Genomic DNA, 21,095 nt, shown 5'->3' with positions numbered 1-21,095 from the left:
CGACAACTGTAAAAGTGTTATTGCTGCTGTCTTGAACAATACTGGCTAGTAAAGTGTGTTTTGATACTTCATCAAGTGCTCCAAATCCGCGAACCGTGTAAGAACGTAAATGAAGGAAGAAAAAAGTAAAATACTATTAACCCTTAAATTCATGTATAGCTGCCATTTGGCAGCATAGTCATATTTAGTCACGTAAATCAATCGAAACCCAAATTTTAGCTCACTGCGTAGTGTAACTAACTGGGTACATACTGTTTACGTAAACGTTTCAGTGTGGTGGCACCACTAACGGTGTAACGGTCATTATTGTGAGTTGACGTGTAGGAGGTGGACATCATTTTTATTTACGAATTTTTGATTTTGTGTTTGTTGTTAATTTGACGTTTTAAAAATGTTTGAACAAGTTTAGAATTTATGTATTTTTACATAAAATTGTTATTACACATTTCCCTATCACATTTTTTTTTTCATAATGTAGCCACTTGACAACAATAATACGTTTTCAAAAATTGGAATTAAATCTCTGTTTAGATTTTTTTCATATTTTTCCTATTTCTTTTGATATTAATTCTAATGTATTTTTGACTTTCATGATAAAAATAAAAATAAAAATTCATGCATTTAAAGGGCTAAACTTTCAATGCTTCCGTGAAAACAATTAGCACTCAATTATTTTAAAATTAAAAGTGAGTGTAAATATTTGTAATGTAGTTGTATTAATTTGGGATTTTAGAAGCAGGAAATGTTAAAAAACGTCACTGCTCTCCCTGGGTATCGCCTCCAGACCTCTCAATGCTAGCCAGACGTAGTGTTCAATTACATCATGAAGGCACCTGGTAAAGGCGGAAAAATATTTTACTTTGTAATTAGACGCAAAACTTCTGCATGCACTGAGTCCAGAATATAAGTTACCTATGGCAAATAAGAAACATTTTTTTTTCAAATTATTAAACGTTTTGTATTTTACTTTAGCATAGTTTTCCATTTTATTTCACCACAATAGGACACACGAATTTCTCTCTCGGCTTGATAGAATACCATCTGCAACGGAACGTATGTTTTAACATTTTTGCCCTCGCCATAGTCAAGAAAACATCGGTTATTGAATACTGTGCAGGAAAGTTCAAACATCATTCTATGTATTAGCTACGGCGATAAATGTGTTTTCAGCGAAATATTTTCACCAAACTTTAGTTTACTATTTCTCAATTTACTTGACTTATTCAACTCGTAACATTACCGATGAATTACCGGTGTTTAAAAAAGGTAACATTACATCTCAGAGTTGGTTGTCATTACCCCTTTAAATGCGTAGAGAGATGCGTTAATATCTTTTTCCTATGGCAGTTGTGGTTCGTGAATAGATAAAAGAATTAACGCTATAAAAACACATCACATGGCTGCTTAACGGAGCTCAAATTCTGGTTTGTTTTATTATTTTATGTGGTTAGGGCAAAGCCTCTAGGACTAGACTATCGGTCTATGAGAGAGGTGCATTATATATATATATATATATATAACTGATGTTTGCTTACTATATTTATGTATATATATATATATAGAAAGAAAGCATTCTCTTTGATTTCATTGTACTCGGAGGAATTCGAATATTTTAATGAATGTGGACTGAAAAAAGTACCATATTTGCATGCACTTTACTTAAATTTGTAAAACATGCAGAAACTGCGCAAGCAATTTTATAATATTTAAAGAAAAATCTGGATAAGCGAAAGGAATACAATACTTTATTCAAACTCATTAAAGCTGACGTCGAGAAATGACACATTTAACAGCGACAGTGAAATTGCTATCATAAATATGGCAGCTGGGAAAGAACGTAAACAATTTCTGAAAGTAAAACCGCAAAGCTCGAGCAGAAAACTACTTAATCTTCCTAATAAGGACTAATTTAAAAGTTTAAGGTAAAAAGAAATAACATATGGTATCATCAAGCAAAATTTAGGAATGTAAGCTTGAAAAGTGACATAATTTAATGTATGGAAACAAATTACCTAATCCAAGAAAGTCATTTAAATATTTGCATCAAGTAATCTAATAAAATATAAACTTAAAAGTATAGTTAATGATTACAGGCTTAAGTTACTGCCCTAATGCATTAAAATATTCCGTAAAACATTATATATGAAATTAATATAATTTCTCTTTTTCAGAATGCGGATCTGGCTATGGCTCCAATGACAATAAATTATGCACGAGAGAGTGTTATAGATTTTACGAAGCCTTATATGAATCTCGGAATTGGTATTCTCTTCAAACTCCCAAAGAGTATGCCATCGCGCCTTTTCTCCTTCATGAGTCCCTTGGCCGTAGACATTTGGCTTTACGTGCTGGCTGCGTATGCCCTTGTCAGCTGTTGTATGTTCATTGTGGCCAGATTCAGTCCCTATGAATGGCAAAATCCCCATCCCTGCGTCAGCGATTGCGATATTATGGAGAATCAGTTCAGCTTGGCGAACAGTTTTTGGTTCACCATCGTTACCCTGATGCACCAGGGCTGCGATCTGAATCCCAAGGCGACTTCCACGAGGATCATCGGCGCCATGTGGTGGTTCTTCACACTCATTATGATTTCCTCCTACACTGCCAACCTTGCTGCTTTTCTGACTGTAGAAAGAATGATAACGCCTATAGAGAGCGTCGAGGACTTAGCAGAACAAAATAAAATAGCATATGGTACACTGGAAGGTGGATCGACCATGACTTTCTTCAGGGTAAGATTCTCAATACTCTTTAGATTAATAAATATATCCCTAAATTTCATTACACGAATTCGATTTATTAGATTACGGACAAGCACATTATAAGATATGCCTTCGTAAAAACCGTTCTGAAAGATACGTTTATTTTCGTTACACGGAGCAAACCATGAAAACAGCCTATCCAACTGATCTGTTTGCCTAGATTTGAATCCGGTGAACTAGCATTATGTTGCTGAATCGATGATCTCTGAAAGTGTAAGCGATCAGAGGTCCTTTTATTTTGGCCTTTGGTGGAGTCCGTTTTGCACTCATTACAAGGCTTCACTCATTTGGATATATGCATTTAATACGCTGCAATGATAGCATGGGAGTTAGGTACAATCACTGGTAATGGATATTAAAAGTTGTAACGTTTAGTATGATTTAAAACCACTTTTAAGTTTCATTATACTCTATCTATCTATGATTTTGTGGGCGCAAACTGAATTGTCACCAGAAGATATTAATTAACTGATGGAGAAGAAAAAGAAATAAATATCGAATACAAAAAGACGCGCGTTATTTGTGAATTCTACTAATTTGCTAGTATCTCTTGCGCTGAAGCTAAAGCTGATGCGTTCGTCCTACCCTGTATTAGCATGTTTGAACCTGAGGTAAGTTTAGATTATTAGGTATATTTAGAAATGGATCCTTTTAATTGCTGCAAATCACACTAGGGTTATGAAGACATGCCTTTGTAGAATACGTTTAAAGAGAAACTGAATCGTATTCTCAAGTTATACTTGGGAAATACCATGAAAGATCCCATGCCAGCAGCGCATTCACCTGAACTTGAATCCAGGTCGAATTCCCAGTGCTCAGCGATCTTACTACATAACCACTGATGCATCCTAGATTTTGATAAGTGAAAAGTTTTGAATTTACATTGGTTTTTACTAAATCGACGCAGTGGTTTTATTGCTTTCGGTCAGTCAACAGTAATTTTTTATGAGTTTCTCAGACAAGAGGTCAGTTCAAATTCTTATGTAAGAAATATTTTGTTTAATGTTTGTAAATATTCTGTTTTGTGTACTTCTAAGTTACAGTTGAATGTGAAGAATCTTAAGAACTAATAAGCGAATAATCGCTTGAATTCGTGGGGTAAAAACAACAAGTGAGAAGGGTGAAATAACCCTTCATTATTCGAACTAAAGTTTAACAGAACTCCGTCTTGGAGTTGTACAATAAAGTCAACACTCGGGCTTGAACTTAAGAAACTAAGAATTAAACTAAACTAATCTTAACTGAAGAGATACAGACGAAGCTATCAAACTTTCTAACGGAGTTGGCCCCTTAATGCTAATTGACTGCCAAGCTATCAAGGGTCTAGAGTATAAATGTGTTTCCAGCGAAGTAGTTCCAGCGAGCATAATAGTAGCTTAGTAGCCTGAAAATGCGGACGCGTGCTAACCAGAATCTCTGGTTCTCTCTAACTAAGACAGTAGAAGTTCGAGGTTAAATACCGCTCTTCCTACATTTGCATTCAAACGTGATTCTAAAACTGCGTTCTGGCCGGAAGTGGTAAGTTGGAATTCAGAAGCGACAGGAAAGAAATTTTAACACAAAATTTATCTGTTAATAAAATTAACATAATCCTTATATGGTATATAATCTGCAAAACAATTTTTCTCATTTCTGCAAGGAAATTTGCTTCTTTTCTCCTTTCTTAATACGCATTTGTGATGTAATTGTTAGCACATACAGCTGGAAGGCGGGATGTCTAGATTGAATCACATATTAACAAGACGTATTTATTATGTTTTCCGTTATGAAAGCAGTGTAATAACGTTTCAAACAGTGTAATAACTTTTCGTTTTGAAATCAGTGTAATAAAGTTACTGAAAACTCTGTCGGTCCGTCGCACAAATGGTGTTGTGGTGGGCGATAATTCGTTACGATTTGGATATGATCAGTCGCATTGTATAGGCGATTATAAACAAATTTTAATCTAGGCCAGTTAATTTCTCAGGTTTCTTGTAGAAAAATATAATATTTCTAAGGTTATATTTTAGCTTGCTTGCTACTTAATGTTATCGGTAGACTTTAGATTTAGACACTAACTCTATTATCATCTCGTCTTTGTTAATAGACTGTTCGGGTAAGTTAAAGTTCAGTTAGTTTCTAAGAGAAGGCTACATTTCTCTTACTTATAATAACACAAAGAACTTTGTATAGTCTAACACTCTAATAACTGATAAATGCTATACACAGCGTATAGTAATTTCTGTAGTTTTCGAGAGAAAAATCAATTAACAATCCTGCCAACAGAAAACCTCAGTTGCTAATCTCTAAACTTCCAATCAAGCACAAGGCATAAATAAACATGTAAGAAGAACACAGCAAAACATTTCTCCAACAACTCAACCTTAACGACGCTTCGCATGTTCCTTAATGTGTATTTAATTTTTATAGCTTAGAAAAAATTTTATACATGAAAAAAAGGATGATAAATAACTGAGCAATGAGTAAATGTTAATTGTTTAGTCGAATTGTATGTTACAGTTGTGAAAATGAAAATTTACTTTGGAAATGTTATAACGCACAGTGTACAAAAATAGCAACATGAAAATGAGCATCCATAATGAGATATAAAAAAAGAGATGAGAAATGGTGTGTAACGATGTAGCTGGAAATGGGTCAGATAAACAACAAAACATATGAAATCGTATGCTGTATTGCCATCCCCGGCTGAAATAGAATATATAATGCATAAGGACTACCATGATTAATCCCTGCTATCCAATTATTGCGAGTGAACGTACTGTTTACATTCCTTAAGGGCTTGACGCCCAGACTGTTTTCCTGTCACATCGCCCATTAGTACATTAATAGAAAATGGGTGTGTAAGCTTAATTATAAGTAAAATTTGAAATTTGTAATCAGAATAAAATAAATGTGTCGGTGTTCCATGCATAAAATAGTTAGTTCAATTACAAGACACAAAACGTTTAAGCTCGTTCAAGCATGAAGCAATCTATTCAGTTCGTTAATGAAAAAAATGAGTTCTCCTTAATAGGCATTCAAAGTTGTCAAAGTAATAATGCTTACAGTAATAACGTTTATAGTATCTTATTTATGCTTTATGGATATAAAAAGTAAAACTTTTAATAAAAAATAATTTTTGTAAAATTAAAACTGCATAATTATAATATTATGGGATAACAATGATTTTAACCGGTATTTATAGTGGTTTAATCGCCGAAATCTCCATTGATCTGGTTCAAAATCTTACACACATTCGTACTTGATATCTCAGCCTAATATAATCATGATAAGGAATTATATTATTTATTCAAACATAAGAACTTTATATTTTTCTTAGAAAGAATACCCTAGAAATTGAAGTGTTTTGATTACGGCTACATAAACAAGATATTTTTCTGAGAAAAATGGGACTGTTTTGAATGTGAAACATTATATCATGAGAAACTTAAATGAAGAAACACTTCTCTTCCACAGATCCAATAAAAACAACAAAGGCCAACGTTTTGGCAATGTACATACCAATATGACAAAAAAGCAATATATAACTTTTCGATTCAAGGCGAACGGTTTCAGAACTAATATTTACTTGTCCTATGAGCACTTCTTCCGAGCGGAAATAAAGGCTACCTACCTGACATTGCGATAGCAGAAATAGCAAGTGAGTTGTAGTTACAATCATCATTGCGCCATACCACTGATAGATTAACTCTTCCTTAAAATGAAGTTTTAAGAAAGTCTAGTAATATAGTGTTGAAATTTAATGCTTTTTCACAGTTCTTTTTAAGAATAATTGATAGAAACTTGTTGAGTGATACACTTGAAAATAGTTTTTCTTGCGCAGCAAAACTCAAAAATATGAATTACTTATTTGAAAGTAAATAAGTGGAAATATTTTGCGTTTTTATCGGTCCATCTTCGTTACCTCGTCAGAATGCATATGTATTGTGTACGGGTTGGATGTTAGAAACCTACAAATTAGAATGCAAAAGAATATGTTCAACATATTCTTTTGCATTCTAATTTAGTTATTATTTAATTCTAATTTAGTTATTATTTAATTCTAATTCTAAGTTAAAAAAGGGCAACGAAAAAAAAATTCAAGATAAATTAATCTTTTAACTGATTTTTTTATCTGCTGCTGAAATCAGCACAAGACGAGTTCTAAGTCACGGCTACCTAGCGTAAGAAATTAACGAAGTTGATGAAAGAGTAATTTTGAGATTGAATATAATTTTAATAGCTTTGACACGTAAAATGGAAAAGACACAGATATTAAAAAATATTATAAGGAGGTTTTCGATAGCTAATCAGTGTTATAAATGTATCATAATCTCATGCACAATTTATTTAAAACGCGTCTTTACGTGGTGGACTGGATTTTTATGAAGCGCTTTACATTTACAAATGTTTAATTTCTTTAGTTAAAGGATTTAAATCCAATCCAGTCCTTCTAAGGCTTCTAAAGTTCTACTAACTTAATTTTTCAATTTCGTTGCTATTTGTGGCCACACATGGCGGTGCCTGCTCAGTTCCTTTACTACCGTAGGGTTTAAATACGATTTTTTTGTTCCTGATGAAGAGAACCTGTACTTGTTTGTCTTTTGAATTTGATTGACATTTTTACTAAATCAACGCCAAATATAAGCTTGTCGCTTTTCTAATCTTATTATAAGAATGTGCTTTTGAAATTTATTACATGATTTTTGAGTTTGCTCTTCTTTTAATTATTTATTATATATGATTATAAATAAATCAAAATATATATACACATATTTATATATTTATAACATTAAATAAGAAATATATTCAAAAGTTTCTGATGCAAATGAACAAGAAATAAAACATTAAACTCTATTTATGAAACTATAGGAAGAGTTCGGTTATCTTCGATTTATCCATCACTGTTTGATAAACGAAACTGAGTTCTAGATCTTAAGAAAGGAGAATTTAAAATTAAAATCTTATGACTCTGAAGGGAGATCTAAAACTATTTTATTTAGTTAAAATTTAACAAACCGCTAAAAACAATAATACAGGAAAGAAAAACAATAGAAAAAGGTGAGAATTCTCTGTAAAGTTTTCTTCGCACTTTTTTTAAAGCATCAGAAACGATGGCAATACTTTATAAGGTATTTCTCCTACCTTTCCTAGCGTACCTTCGTGATGCAGTGGTTCTGGACGCTGCGCCGGTATTCCTGAGGTCTGTGCTTCGATTCCCGACGAAGTCATTACTAATTTTTCATCTTGACCGCTTTCAAAAAATACTTAATGTCTCTACAACTTTATAATCATTTAATGATTATTTGATTAATAAGAAGAATGGGGAAACGAAAATGGGTACTTTTCTATCATTCTAACGAATAAAATTCAGTTTGTGTTAACTGTTGTATAATTAAGTTAAAAAATAAAATAAATCATAACATAAAAATGTAATAATAACATGTGTATAATTTATTAAATCATATCAAATGCAGTGTACATAAAATTTCTGAATGTTTATAAAATGGATTTTAAATTAGATAGACAGTGTGATGAACAGGATCAGAACTTGGCGATAATAGCATAATCAGAAATAGAAAAAAATTTAAAAACCAGACAATGGTTAAAATTATTACTATTAGAATAAATTACTAAGTTTTTCTCCAGAAAATATGCAATATTGATGGATGGAATTATGAACTTCAGAAGCTTTTTAATTGGTTTAAATATGTAAAGCAGCAAACGATATTTGACATCTTTCGATAGTTGGACATGACATCTTTCGAATATACTGCTGAAATATAGTAGAAAGTGGTTAACGTTCTTGTTCAAAGGTAAGAAATTTAAAGAGAAATACAGAAGCATGAAGCAAACGCTTCTAATGGATTGTTTAGTTGAATATTAATTAAACAAGTGTTAGTGGGAAACGTTTTCATTTATTTTTTATACACAATAGTGAAATTAAGCATTTATTAATTTATAAATAATATGTTAGATTTAGTATTTCGAATTTTTAAAGCAAATCTTCGTTTTTTGGAAAGTTTTGTTTTTTACTTACAATCTTTAAAATGTAAAATGAATATAACACACTTACGTTGTTACTTGCCGAATTTTAGTCTTAAATGGTGTAAATGCTAGCTATACAATATTTATTACTTTAAGTGCACTGCAGAGAGTCAACGCCAAATTTAACTTACGAAAAAATATGGGTACCCTTTAATATTAAGATAATCTCGATATCCATTTGAGGATGAAGGCACAAATATATCTGTGGAAAGGAGATGGCGCTCTGAAGTTTCAAAGAATAAAGACCGAGCGTGGAAACGGCAGGCAGAGCAGCGAGACCAAGAGATATAATAAGATGTACAAATAATAAGACTCAAACGCACCTTGGATTATTCGATTATCTTAATTGTACACAAATTTCTGTAGCAATGCAGTAATTAATAATTAGGCACGGAGAATTTAACTACATGTGTGTTCACATCTTACCTAAGGATGCTTACGTACGGCAGTAAAATGACTATCATTCGTTGCTTTCAATACTTAAATAAATATGTGCTGTGGAAGAATCAAAAAGTATTGCGCAACAGTTTATACTTCTTTTATGTTCTAAAGCAGCCGGCTGTAGACTGTTAGAAAATTGATTTTATCATCAAATAGATTATCACGTGGCTAAAGTTTTTCTCAATAAATAGCAATGTCGTTTCAGGTAAAAAACAGAAATAATGTGTTGTTGTTTCTTATCCCACTTGATCAACATCAACATCTAGATGAATTCCATGAACCCGTACCTTTTAAACGCTGAAGAACCATATCCAGGTTTAGAGTGCAGCCGGCTCTTCAGGAAAACAATGCATGATAAGATATGGGCAAGACTGGCCTGGATCAAACTGCATTTCGGGCAAAAGAGATAAACTTTAAGGTCCGACACATGCCGTTGAGCAAGAACTAATGTAAATGTTTGATGTGTACACCGCATGACTTTCTTATACGCAATCTTAAATTATACGCATTTTTTCCCTGCATTACATTTAAAATTATTTCCTAGAATATCATTAGAGATATATTTCTCATTCAATTAATTCAGTTCTCACTTCGCGGCAAGGCAAAAATGCATAAAAACTCAAAATATTTTCATAAAAATTTAAAGATATAGAAAAACATAAAACATAAATACAATTAAAAAATTCTTTTACAATTAAAATTGCAGTTTCTACGGGAAAACGAGCAATTCGGTCAGCAGGCAAGAAGCCACATATTTCGGTTCACAAAACTAAAAGTTCCCTTTTGGTCCCATTTGGCAAAAAGACACTGAAGGTGCAGAAACATGTAATTCACTATTCTGCTGAGTTTCAAATGTAAACAAATATGGCTGCTATGTCAAAAAAATAGGCTGAGCCTTACTTAAATAACTTTTAAATTGTTGATAATTATACAACTATTGCATACAGATTAACTAAAGACATAAAACCTTCTCCGGTAGATACGAACAACATAATTCAATCATTTTAAAGTACAAAATGCACAATTTACCAATATATAAGAATAAAAAAATTGAACTCACCAAGCCGACGAACAGAGTAGGTATATATATATATGTATATATATACTTTATGGGCTGCCGATTGCCACCAAAAAGGGAGATGCACTACTACATGCTATAGCAGTCTATATACAAAACTCCAACGTTCTGAGGCTACTCGCTTTTGCGTTATGCGAGATAAATACATACGTACCTACGTACGTACAGGCGCGACGAAAAAATCTCTTCTAAATCCATTTTAAATCGGTTTTATAATTATTTTGGGAAAAAGAGTCTTACGTCTGTCCTTACGTATAGATTTCATGCAAAATCATCGTTGAATTGCATTCGATATGGGTCAAAATAGATATTGTTGTTGAAATATGGTACCCGGAATTTTTTGCGATTACTTACATACTTCGTACAAGGAAGTAAAAATACGTAGCGATTTTGAATATTGTCTAAAGAGCGACGTTGAGTTTGCTGTTTTTGTGGAAGCTCAACAGAAAATTTAAATATCACATAAACCCAGGGGTAATTTAATACCCTGAAGTGAAGTCCCATAAACTCAGGAGTAGTTTAATACCCTGAACGTCACAGTGTGTGGAAAAAATCAGCGTTTCAAACTGGATAAAGAGATCCAATTAAGCGTTTTCAGGATATTATTATTTTTTGGTCTGATGAGCAAGACACAAAAACTAAATACGTCAAATAAATGAATCGAACTTTTCATTCTTATCTAGAAAGCCAGCTAAAACAAATAATTCCACTGTAAAAAGTATTTGTAATATTTTGGCTCTTGAAAAATATGTGATTTACGTTTCGAGCGACAGTTGTATAATTCAAGATAATAGAGAACAGATAAGTCATGAAACATTAAGGACATAATGAAATAATACATAAGGAAAATTCGCATAATAAATTACGGTTAATTCTTAGGTAATTGTATTTCTTAAGGCAGTTTAAACCATGTGCTGACTGTTTTGAAAGATATCCTAAAGTTAATTAAATAACAGTTTTTAAGAATTTGAATTTTATCTTTAATTTTTAATTTAGATTTGCTTAGAGTTATCGAACTGAATGTTTAATATGGAGCTTAAATACAGTAGTAAAGAATAAAATCCAGCGATTATAACACAATAAAAGAAAATGTTTCTCATGAATATTAAGAATAAATGAGTATTTTATAAAATATATTAATAAATATATTTAGAATAAAGGAGTATTTTATAAAACATATTAATAAATATATTTAAAATATTTTATAAAACATATTAATTGTTTCAAGAACTATAAATATGTATTAAGTGTTTCAAGAACGGTTAAAGTCAGAATTTAATATTTTTATTTATTTTTATTACTATTGATAACATAAGATTAATAAAGATAAAACATTCTTTAATGATTATAAAAAATTCCGAGTTGCAGAATCATTTTCAAAATTCCATATCCTGGCTATAATTTTACTTAAAATTTCATATAAATTTCATGATCATTTAGAACTGCTAAATTAAGACCTTCACGGAGTTCTGCAAACTCATTGTCACGAAAAAGAAATATTTAGATTATTTTAATTATGCAGCAAAGCGAACGAACGAAATATCAGTAATGCTAATCAACTTAATTGTGTGCTCCCTTCACCAGAGGAAATTTGTCTTGAATCACTGGGAAGAGTAGATTGTCTTTAATTTAAATTTATTTTACAAATATTTAGCCATGGTCACTAATCAAACGAAGTATGCTTAGTTTCTAAACAAAAGTATTTTAAAATTGTTTCTTTGCGCTATTTCGTAACATCTTAAAAACATCTTTTCTTATTAGCTTACAAAAAACTTCAGTAACTGAAAATACGATGAATTAGACTGTAATAGAACCTCCATTTATTGTTCCCACCTTGGAGGTTAAAATAGATGGAGTAAGCCTGACGTCACAAAATTGAAGCCAAGGACACGTTAGGAACATAACGTCAAGACTTATCATGGCTGCCATAAAGCGTACGGGTAAGACTACGAAACATATTATTAAATAAAATTACACTGATTTTGAAAGCAAATACCAACGCCCACAGGCTCCAACAGTGTCTTTAGGCATTATTTGCATAAAATACCATTCAAACTTCCACTGATCTTCTAGGTTTCATCATGTAACACACTGGTGTTATAGTTACCATTTGCACATTTTTATGTACATAGATTTTATTAAATTTGAAAGAGTTTTGCAAGCCTTGTGAATTTTCTACATACTAAGTAGAAAATCTTTTATGTTAAGTATTAGAATTAGAACGTGAGGCTACAAGCGTTTAATGATGACTAGCTAACATGCATACAACGCCGATTAGAATGTAAAAAATCCAACCAGAAATCCCCTTACGGCACCGGCCATCATGAGTCATGACGTCATACCGTGACGTTTTATGGCTTCAATTTTCATATGAAGAAGGTTCTCCACCTATTCTATTCTCCATAATTCCTGCTATGATCGTTTGCTGCAAATGCTGAATCCCAAATGAAGTTCTGTACTATTAACGTCATTTATCCCTAAATAGTACATCGATCGCAAGCTATTATATTTACCATATCAATAATTTGAACTTATGATTTCTGGCTCAACTTTTTTCCGCACGGATCGTTTAAAAAATAGAAGCGAAGTGCACATTAATAATTTCCATTATTCTCCTTTTGGATGGTCAATCTGGAAAAAGAATATTGCAGTAATCCTTAGCACTTGGTTTTTAACCCGTTTACTGCCACAGAATACAAGTCAGAATTACTTAATTACTTTGTTGCAAGTTTTATTTATTAGTTTCCTATTACTTATTCCTGTTAAGTTTTCAAGAGCTTCATGATTAATTTTGCTTTTTGATCTAAACGACACATGAAGGAAAAAGATTGAGAAAGTAAAAAATTTATAACAGTTGGCGCAAAACTTAGAATGCTTTAAAAATGTTGAAGCTGTTTTTTTGAGCACAAAAGCAAAATGAAAGCAGATGGTAAAAACTTTTTTAAGTCTCGAAAGGTCCTATTTAACTCGAAGTAAAATTTCTCCCAGACGCAAAGAATGATGTCAGATTGTTTTGTGAAAGATACCGCTTTATTAGAATGCAGTTAATATAAATACATGTGGTTTATTCACAGTATGCCCTTATTCATGCTCCCGTCAATGCACAGAGGTAAGCATTCTATTGAATGGCAGAAATTAAAATATGAAACGATTAATATTTCACAAATTTCCTTGGTATTCTATGCAATACCAAATTCCAGACCAACAAAATATAAGTACTCTCGCGAATGATGTTTCTACAGAGTGTTTTTATACATTTTGAGAACGATTTCGAAAAAAGTATTAAAAAAGCAAATGTTTTGGAATTTCTGCACGGAGCTTATTGCTTGAAAAGAAAGATTGCTACTTTTAATTTTATTCTTTATTTGTCTGCTACTTTTAAATTTAACCTTCTTTCAAAATTTTGCATGTAAACAAGGATAAGTTTTAGCTTTAAATATAAGCTCTAAGGATAATAAGGGGCTCTACCAAAGGAAAGTATTCCTAATACATAATTCAAAAATGTTGTGAAATGCATTGTATCAAAATTTATACCCGCAAAATCAGAAGCATTATTAATCGGAAAGATAGAAACTATCAACTTTTACTTCTAAATAGAAAGAAATCTCTAAACATATAACGAAATAAAGATAGGTACTGTTTCTAATGTTTCTAATGTTGAATCATTGTTAATGAAATAAAATCTGGTCAATCATAAAATCAAATCAGAAATCAATTGCAGAGTCTTCAAATGCATCTGTAGTAACAATAAATAAAATAATTAATTAAGATTTACAACTTAAAAAAGATGAACACCCTAAGGATCATTAGCTTTTTACGAGGAATTTTCGAAGAATTTTACATGGTAAAACTGTAGAGACATTAGATCATTTCGAAGAAGGAGAGATGAACATTGAGCAGCGCCCTTGCCGGGACACGAAGACCTCTCGAATACGTGCCGAGTATGCTGACCATTACACCACAAAGGCATGCTAAGAAGGCGGAAGAAATGCCTTATAAAATAACTGACCAAAAAAAAGGAGCTTAGGGAAACAAAATTTCACGTCTAAATTTTTATTTGAAATGAAGCATTACGTCTGCGGTCATTTGACGACCAATACGAACAGATACCATTTTGGGTGTATTTATAAATATTTTTAATTTTTTTTTTAATTTCTACTAGTGGTGATTTTGTTCTCCATCGTCCATCCCATAGCTTACTGTAAAATATTGGTGCAACTTATGAGATCTTCATGTGACACACTAAAAGAAATCTTTCTGGCCCGCCTATAAAAGTATTTGCTCGTCCCTGCTCTAGCACAGACTGTATTGTATGAAAATGGAAGAGCAAGGTATAGTGTTCGAAGGTGAATTAGGGTATGTTGACATGCAATGACAATCCTCCAATGTCCCTGAACTATCTAAAGTGTGAGCCTGTGTTGAAAAATCGTTGCTTTTCAAAATGAAACTACTTACAAGGACGGATTTACTCAAGAAAAAGCCAATCTGACAGGAATTATAGGACTACTGGAGCCGTGTGAAGCCATGTTCGTGGAAAACGGAACTTAATTATACTGTTAAAAAAATCTTCGTGCCAGAGAGGACAACCAGGCACTTCGTGCCAGACACTACAACTTTTTAATAAAAGCCTTTTCATGGCTGTTTCCCAATACTTTGTCTGAGTAACATTTGTGATTTCTATATAATGTCTAAATACTGCATAGAGAAAGTAAATATATAATATTTAAATAATTCGTATATTCCCTATTCGAAAATAATCTATGCATTCCGCAGATATTCTATAGAATGCTTGTTCTTCATAAATTGTCGGTAATAAAGTGCGGCAGTTTTCCGTTTCAATCGTTTCCGCGTATATATTATTTTCTCTTCTTTATCTATAGCAAACAATAAAATAAGCTTGTACCAAATTTATATTTAAGCACAAGAAGGAACATCTAAAACGCAGCTTATCGTGCTCATGGATGTCTGAAGTAACATAGTAAGCCCAAAGAGGCAATTTGCCCAGTAGGGCTATTAATTTCGTTCTGGGATTTTGCATTGGTTCACTTCACTTTTCAAATTGTTGCCACCAAATATTAGAGCAGTGCATTATATTGAGATAAATTAAATAATAAAGAATCTGCATGAGTATACGTAAGTTTATCTCACCGTTAATAAACAACGGTACCCACAGACATCAAATTCTGAATAGCGTAAGCCTGCACTCGAATATGGGCATCTGGAAGTCCAAATTCGAAATTTGGAACTTTTTTATTACCAGTTTCATATTTTGTAAAACTTTAACAAAATTTTTGATTAATAAACTCAACGATTTCAAAGCGAGCAATGGCAACAATGTACGGAAAAAAAAAGCAGTTTTATCTCCAGCGGCCAAGACTTTGTATCGGAAATTCTAAAGATATGCTCTTTTAAATTTATTTTGTAATATTTCTGTTCAATTGAATTTTGTGGTGTAAATGCGAAGAGTATAATATTTAATAAATAAATGTAGCACACGATACGTTAAAAAAAAGCTCTTTTGGGCGTAATATAAAATCGAAAAGCTTTCAGATTTTTTTTTTAGAATTAATCAAAGTCAGTGTTTTATTTGCAATGTTACATCTACCTCACATACTACGTCTAAATAAAAGTATGTATAGGACAACATGGGAATGAAATGTGGGCCTACTCACACATGAGGATCCACATATTCGAACCGATTGTATATATGTGATGGATGGATGAAGATGATATTACAGAAATCACTTTAGATTATGCCTCTCGCTCCTTTCCTTGAATTTTAAATGCGTTCATCGGAATTTCGAGTGCACTAAATTAACCTTAATTTGTGCCATGACATAAACGCTAATAAAGATTCACTGCCACGGATGCTTAACTACAACCGCGTCTGTTTAAACACGAACTGCATTTCGAAGTTAGTACGCATATCATTAATTAATGTGATCGAATGATTAGAATTAATTCTGACCTCATTATTGATTCAAAATGTTTTCAACTGGGCGTGTAAGGTCTATCAGTTAGAGAGATCTGCTTAGATATTTTCAAATGCTGTTTATGTTAGAATAATATATTTATTTACTCGGATAATGAATAAATTATAAATGTTACTGCTTATCAGTCGAATATTTTCTCAGTAATTTATTATATCGTGATCCAAAACCAAGTAGTCAATTCTAACAGATGTAACTGAATTTGATAAATTACTTTCCTGGTATTGCTAGTTCACTCATAAAAGCAACGACTGTTAACAAATACAATAATTTAATATTCTCATTTAGTAATTAAGTGCGTATTTTTTGTTATAACAAGAGTAAAGTGTTAATTTGCGTCCTCTGTTTGGAACATGTAAGGACATCGCTGGAAAAGGAATATTAGAAAGGCTTGTTCAGAAATTCGGTTTTTCATAATTATCTTACTCTTATAATTGCGACCTCTTCAAGTATATTGATACAGACTTTTATAAATAATAATGAGATATACTCACTATTCACTTGTTTTCTTTCTCCTTTACCCCACAGAGGGTGTTTACAAACGGTTAAAAGCACTTCGGTAAATAATTAAAAGAAAACATTCGGATAAACATTTCTGGCAACAGCTTATTATTTCTAACGAGAAATATCGTCTATCACTTATACACATCATTTATGCAGAGCGAGAAAAATCATACATCACTTATACACAACACATCGTATAAATATTTCTAACTTTATGCTTTTATTCAATAGTATACCGTGTAAACAAGTTGTGAAGAGAAAGAAGGGTATGTTTTGCACTTTCAGAAGCGACATATTCATATTCTATAATTAAAAAACGTTGCAAAATGTACGCTATTAATATTTTTTAGTTCAAATAACTAACATTCTAAATCGGAAAGCGAAAAAACGTTAATCATTACTTTTACATGGAACGAAGACTCTAAGTGAATACCTGAAAAACGTGCGTTCTTTTCCTAATGCTCTAAAGTTAAATCGTTGATAACAAAGTATAATTATCGATGCAGAAAGTAAGAACGATAAAAACAATAAACCAAGATTTATAACATAAAACTATAAAAACCATAATGTGCTCCATATTTTGCCAAATCATGAAAATTTCTTAGAACACTATATGAAAACAATTTAACAGCTATTAGTATTAAATATTAAAACATTGTGACCTTAATGAAACATGCTTTTAATACCTAAATGACTGCAATGAAACAAATGCTTGTTTATTATCTAAAACGAAGAGAATAACATAAGAACCTGGTTCCGTCAATGCAAAAAAGGTTTCAGTAAGAAGTTTACATTTTCCACAGGGTTTTCTTATAATGGGAAATTAAAAATAAGAACATTGCGGAAAATGTTAAAATTAATTCAACTCATTATCAAGAGAACGTTTTACGTCCTACATTTACAGAAGGAATTTTATTTCTTTATCCCAATGACTTTTAAATAATGTAACAATAAAGACAAAGAAACAAGTTACATATCGAAATGTGTAAATTCATTCCATGAAAAAAATGAAGACAGAAACAGGTAGAGCATACATATATTTTGAAACATTTCTTGCGAAGTCCTCTAACGTTTCACCTGTGGATTATTGAGCATTTGATATCTTGAAAAGAGCTCTTCCTAAGCCAAAGCACACCACGATTTACGGAAGAGGATTGGGAATTAATAACCCTGGAAATTTTACAAAATACTCTTCCATCATAGACATGACGAATCAGATATATAGTTTAAAAAAAGCTATCTGATCAAACAGTTAAAAATACTTTTTACTTTCAAAGATTAATTAAACGGCCCCGAAATTGTTCTAAATATCTATAAACACCCTCTGTATGTTTAACTGTAGTTCATAGGCATGTTCCTCTTATGTGCAATTTTAAGCTGACATTCGTTTTCAAAGGTAATTTTTATTAATATCTATTATACGAGAAATACGCTGATATTATTATCGTTAAAAAGTTGTATTGGATAATTTTTTTTTATTTATACTTTTGTACAAATTAAAATGCTTCTGGCTTCTGCTTTCATTGCGTTGCTCAGTCTTTTGCACATTTGACTTGCAACAAATATTATACATATTACATTGCAACAAATATTATATAGTTTCTTGATTATTCTATGTACAAAATAAAAATTCAAAACGTTAAGTTACGTTTGATTATTGCAAAATATGTACATTTTCTGCGTCTGGATGCCACAATACAATGTAACACAGGTAAATCAGTCTACATTTGAGCATAATTCTGTCATCCATGTAAACACTTGTCTCAACTGTTAATTTTTATTTCTGGACACATTTGTGTAAATTTTCATTTTTAAGAAATGGACCATTATTCGTTGAATTTTTTATCTCATCACCAAAAATGCTTCTGAGGGTGTTCACAGATATAGCACCCACTCATTCAGGTTTCTTGATAGTAGAAATCTACTCCTTCATCAATAATCTATCGAAGAGTCGCAGTTTGCATCTTCTCATCATCGGTAAAGTGTTGTTCATTTATAAATTCTTGTAATTTCTGGTACGTTATTCTGAGACTGACGTAAATCTTTTTATCAGTCTGCGGTCTTGGATTCTACTATTTACACTGTTAACCATCTTAACGAATAAATGTCAGTCAAGCATGGATAACCATGTTAGATGTGCATAGGAAAGCATAGACATTCGACGTGTACTTATGCATGAGCCACTGTTATTACGGAATTCTGTTAAGTTATGATTACGGCTATATTTGTTAATCGTATATATCTCTTTCGACATGCGGTATTTTGATACTTTATTTAAATAAATTCCGATGCACTGTTCATAATTGCTGTTGCGTCATTTACTCTTACTTTGTTTAAATAAATTTTGGTATATCATTCATTAATGCTCTTATAATAATTGATCGTGTTCAAGCAATTATTTCTGCGATTCGTGTTTTTAATTCAATTAATTTTTCCCGAAATCCCAAATATAAAATACCTTAAGACATATTTAGGCTCTTTTCTACTTGATCACCGTTTTTCCGGATTCATTGTAATACAATGCCATGTCAGTTTGGTGTCTATTTCTTGCAAAGGTAATCTGAAAATCATTTCTCTAAACTATCACATTACTCAATGATGCATGCTTTTATTAGACTGATATAATTGGCTTTCTCCTATTTTACTTACTGAGTACTCAATGGACCTAAGATGCATAAAAAAGATTCTCAATTCTGCCAATTTTGTATCTATTCACCACATCAATGTACTAAAACATACATTCAATTCGTCATCCGCTGTCAGTGTATCGTCATTCAGTCCGTCAGCATACAGATTATTCTTCTTTACAGTACCGTTCAGTGCTGTAAATCATCTCAAATATCTGCTTTTTGTAACTGAGAAATTTACATCAACAATTAAGTAATAAAGTACATCATATACTAGCCGGATATCTATCAATAAGCGCTTCATTAATCGAGCCAGCAATCATTCATTTAGAAAAATGTTGTAAAATAAAAAAGAATGCAGCCAAGATCAGACTAATGCATGAACAGAATGATGATGTGATGATTGGAATTTGGAACCTATGAAATGTGTATGGAGAAAGCTTGTAAAACCAAAATGCTGGCAAGAATCATTTGTAAAAAATTAAAAAGCATTAAAATTTCAAAAGATAATTAGAATATCAGATATTATTTATTTTACGAGTGTGACCGAAACACTACTGCAGGCACAGCCTGCCGAAACATTTCCCACATTCATGGATGAACTTCAGGATACCACATGTGGTCGTAATTTTCAAAGATTCAGAAATCAAACAGAAACTTAAATCAACCACGTTTTTGATGTCCGTGCTTTGTGAGCATGTTCTGGATTAAGCCATAAAGAAAGCCTGCAGCGCATTTAACCGTTGATTAGCGAAAACGTTATCCATATGTAGAAGATTATTTTAAATATGCATCGGCGCACTTAGATTCATCACAAACTGTGATTAACCCTTAGAGCACCGAAGCCTTCTTTAACCAGTATGCTTAAAATACCGAAACGCCCGTCCCATTACCTGTCCCACCTGTTTGTTCCCCTCCCAGTCTCTTAACGCGCAAAGAGGTGTGAAGATTTTAAATCACATCCTTTCTACTTTCTAACAAAGGCCACCCAGACGGTATAGTATTTAGAGGATCCTCACTGTGATACCGAAGGCCCCGGATTCAAATCCCGAACAAGGCATGGATGTAAAATTGTCTGTTCCTTCATATAAGGTAACGGTGGCCGCCTATTACATGCTTCCACGGTAAAATGGCTACGGTAAAATGGCAATTTGTATTGATGGTAAAATGGCTACGGTAAAATGGCAATTTGTATTGGCTACGGTAAAATGGCAATTTGTATTGGCTACGGTAAAATGGCAATTTGTATTGACTATTTGTATTCCACGGTAAAATGGCAATTTGTATTGACTGGAACTGTTTAACAAATCTGTAGTTTTGGACAATTTAGAATTGTATTGAAAATTTTAAGAATTAGTTTCCCTTTTTTTTTTATCATCTGGGAGCCAAGTCATTATTTACAAAACATTTGCTTCTGTGGATAATAGTACAATAGTGTACATATTACAATGAAATTCCCAATTGCAATTTACAAGTTTGTCTTGTGCATAATTGCGACACAGTGTGCAAATTGCTATGGACGCACATAATGAGGTGTGCTAACTGTTAAGGACACGAAGTTATGATGTATCAAAGTGGACAAGTAGTATTTACTTGAACGATGAATTTAAAAAAAGTGAACATAGAATAGCCTACACAACATCATATACTTTGGGCTATGGAACTA

The 21,095-nt window shown here is 32.1% G+C and overlaps 1 protein-coding gene across 3 annotated transcripts in view; it reads left to right on the top strand.

The window, feature by feature from the left end:
• The window catches only part of LOC118186109 (glutamate receptor ionotropic, kainate 2-like), a 550,727-nt gene that overhangs the window by 493,816 nt on the left and 35,816 nt on the right, over positions 1–21,095 (top strand). For all 3 annotated transcript variants that reach the window (XM_085810533.1, XM_085810531.1, XM_085810532.1), the window contains exon 11: positions 2,172–2,732. In XM_085810533.1, coding sequence (XP_085666659.1) covers positions 2,172–2,732 — 561 coding nt within the window. The remainder of the gene's footprint in view (positions 1–2,171; positions 2,733–21,095) is intronic.

The sequence above is a fragment of the Stegodyphus dumicola genome, chromosome 2 (genome assembly GCF_044657685.1).
Source record: "Stegodyphus dumicola isolate Sdum_Otavi_A_Nest chromosome 2, ASM4465768v1".
NCBI lineage: Eukaryota > Metazoa > Arthropoda > Arachnida > Araneae > Eresidae > Stegodyphus > Stegodyphus dumicola.
This window is presented reverse-complemented; position numbering and strand designations above follow the sequence as displayed.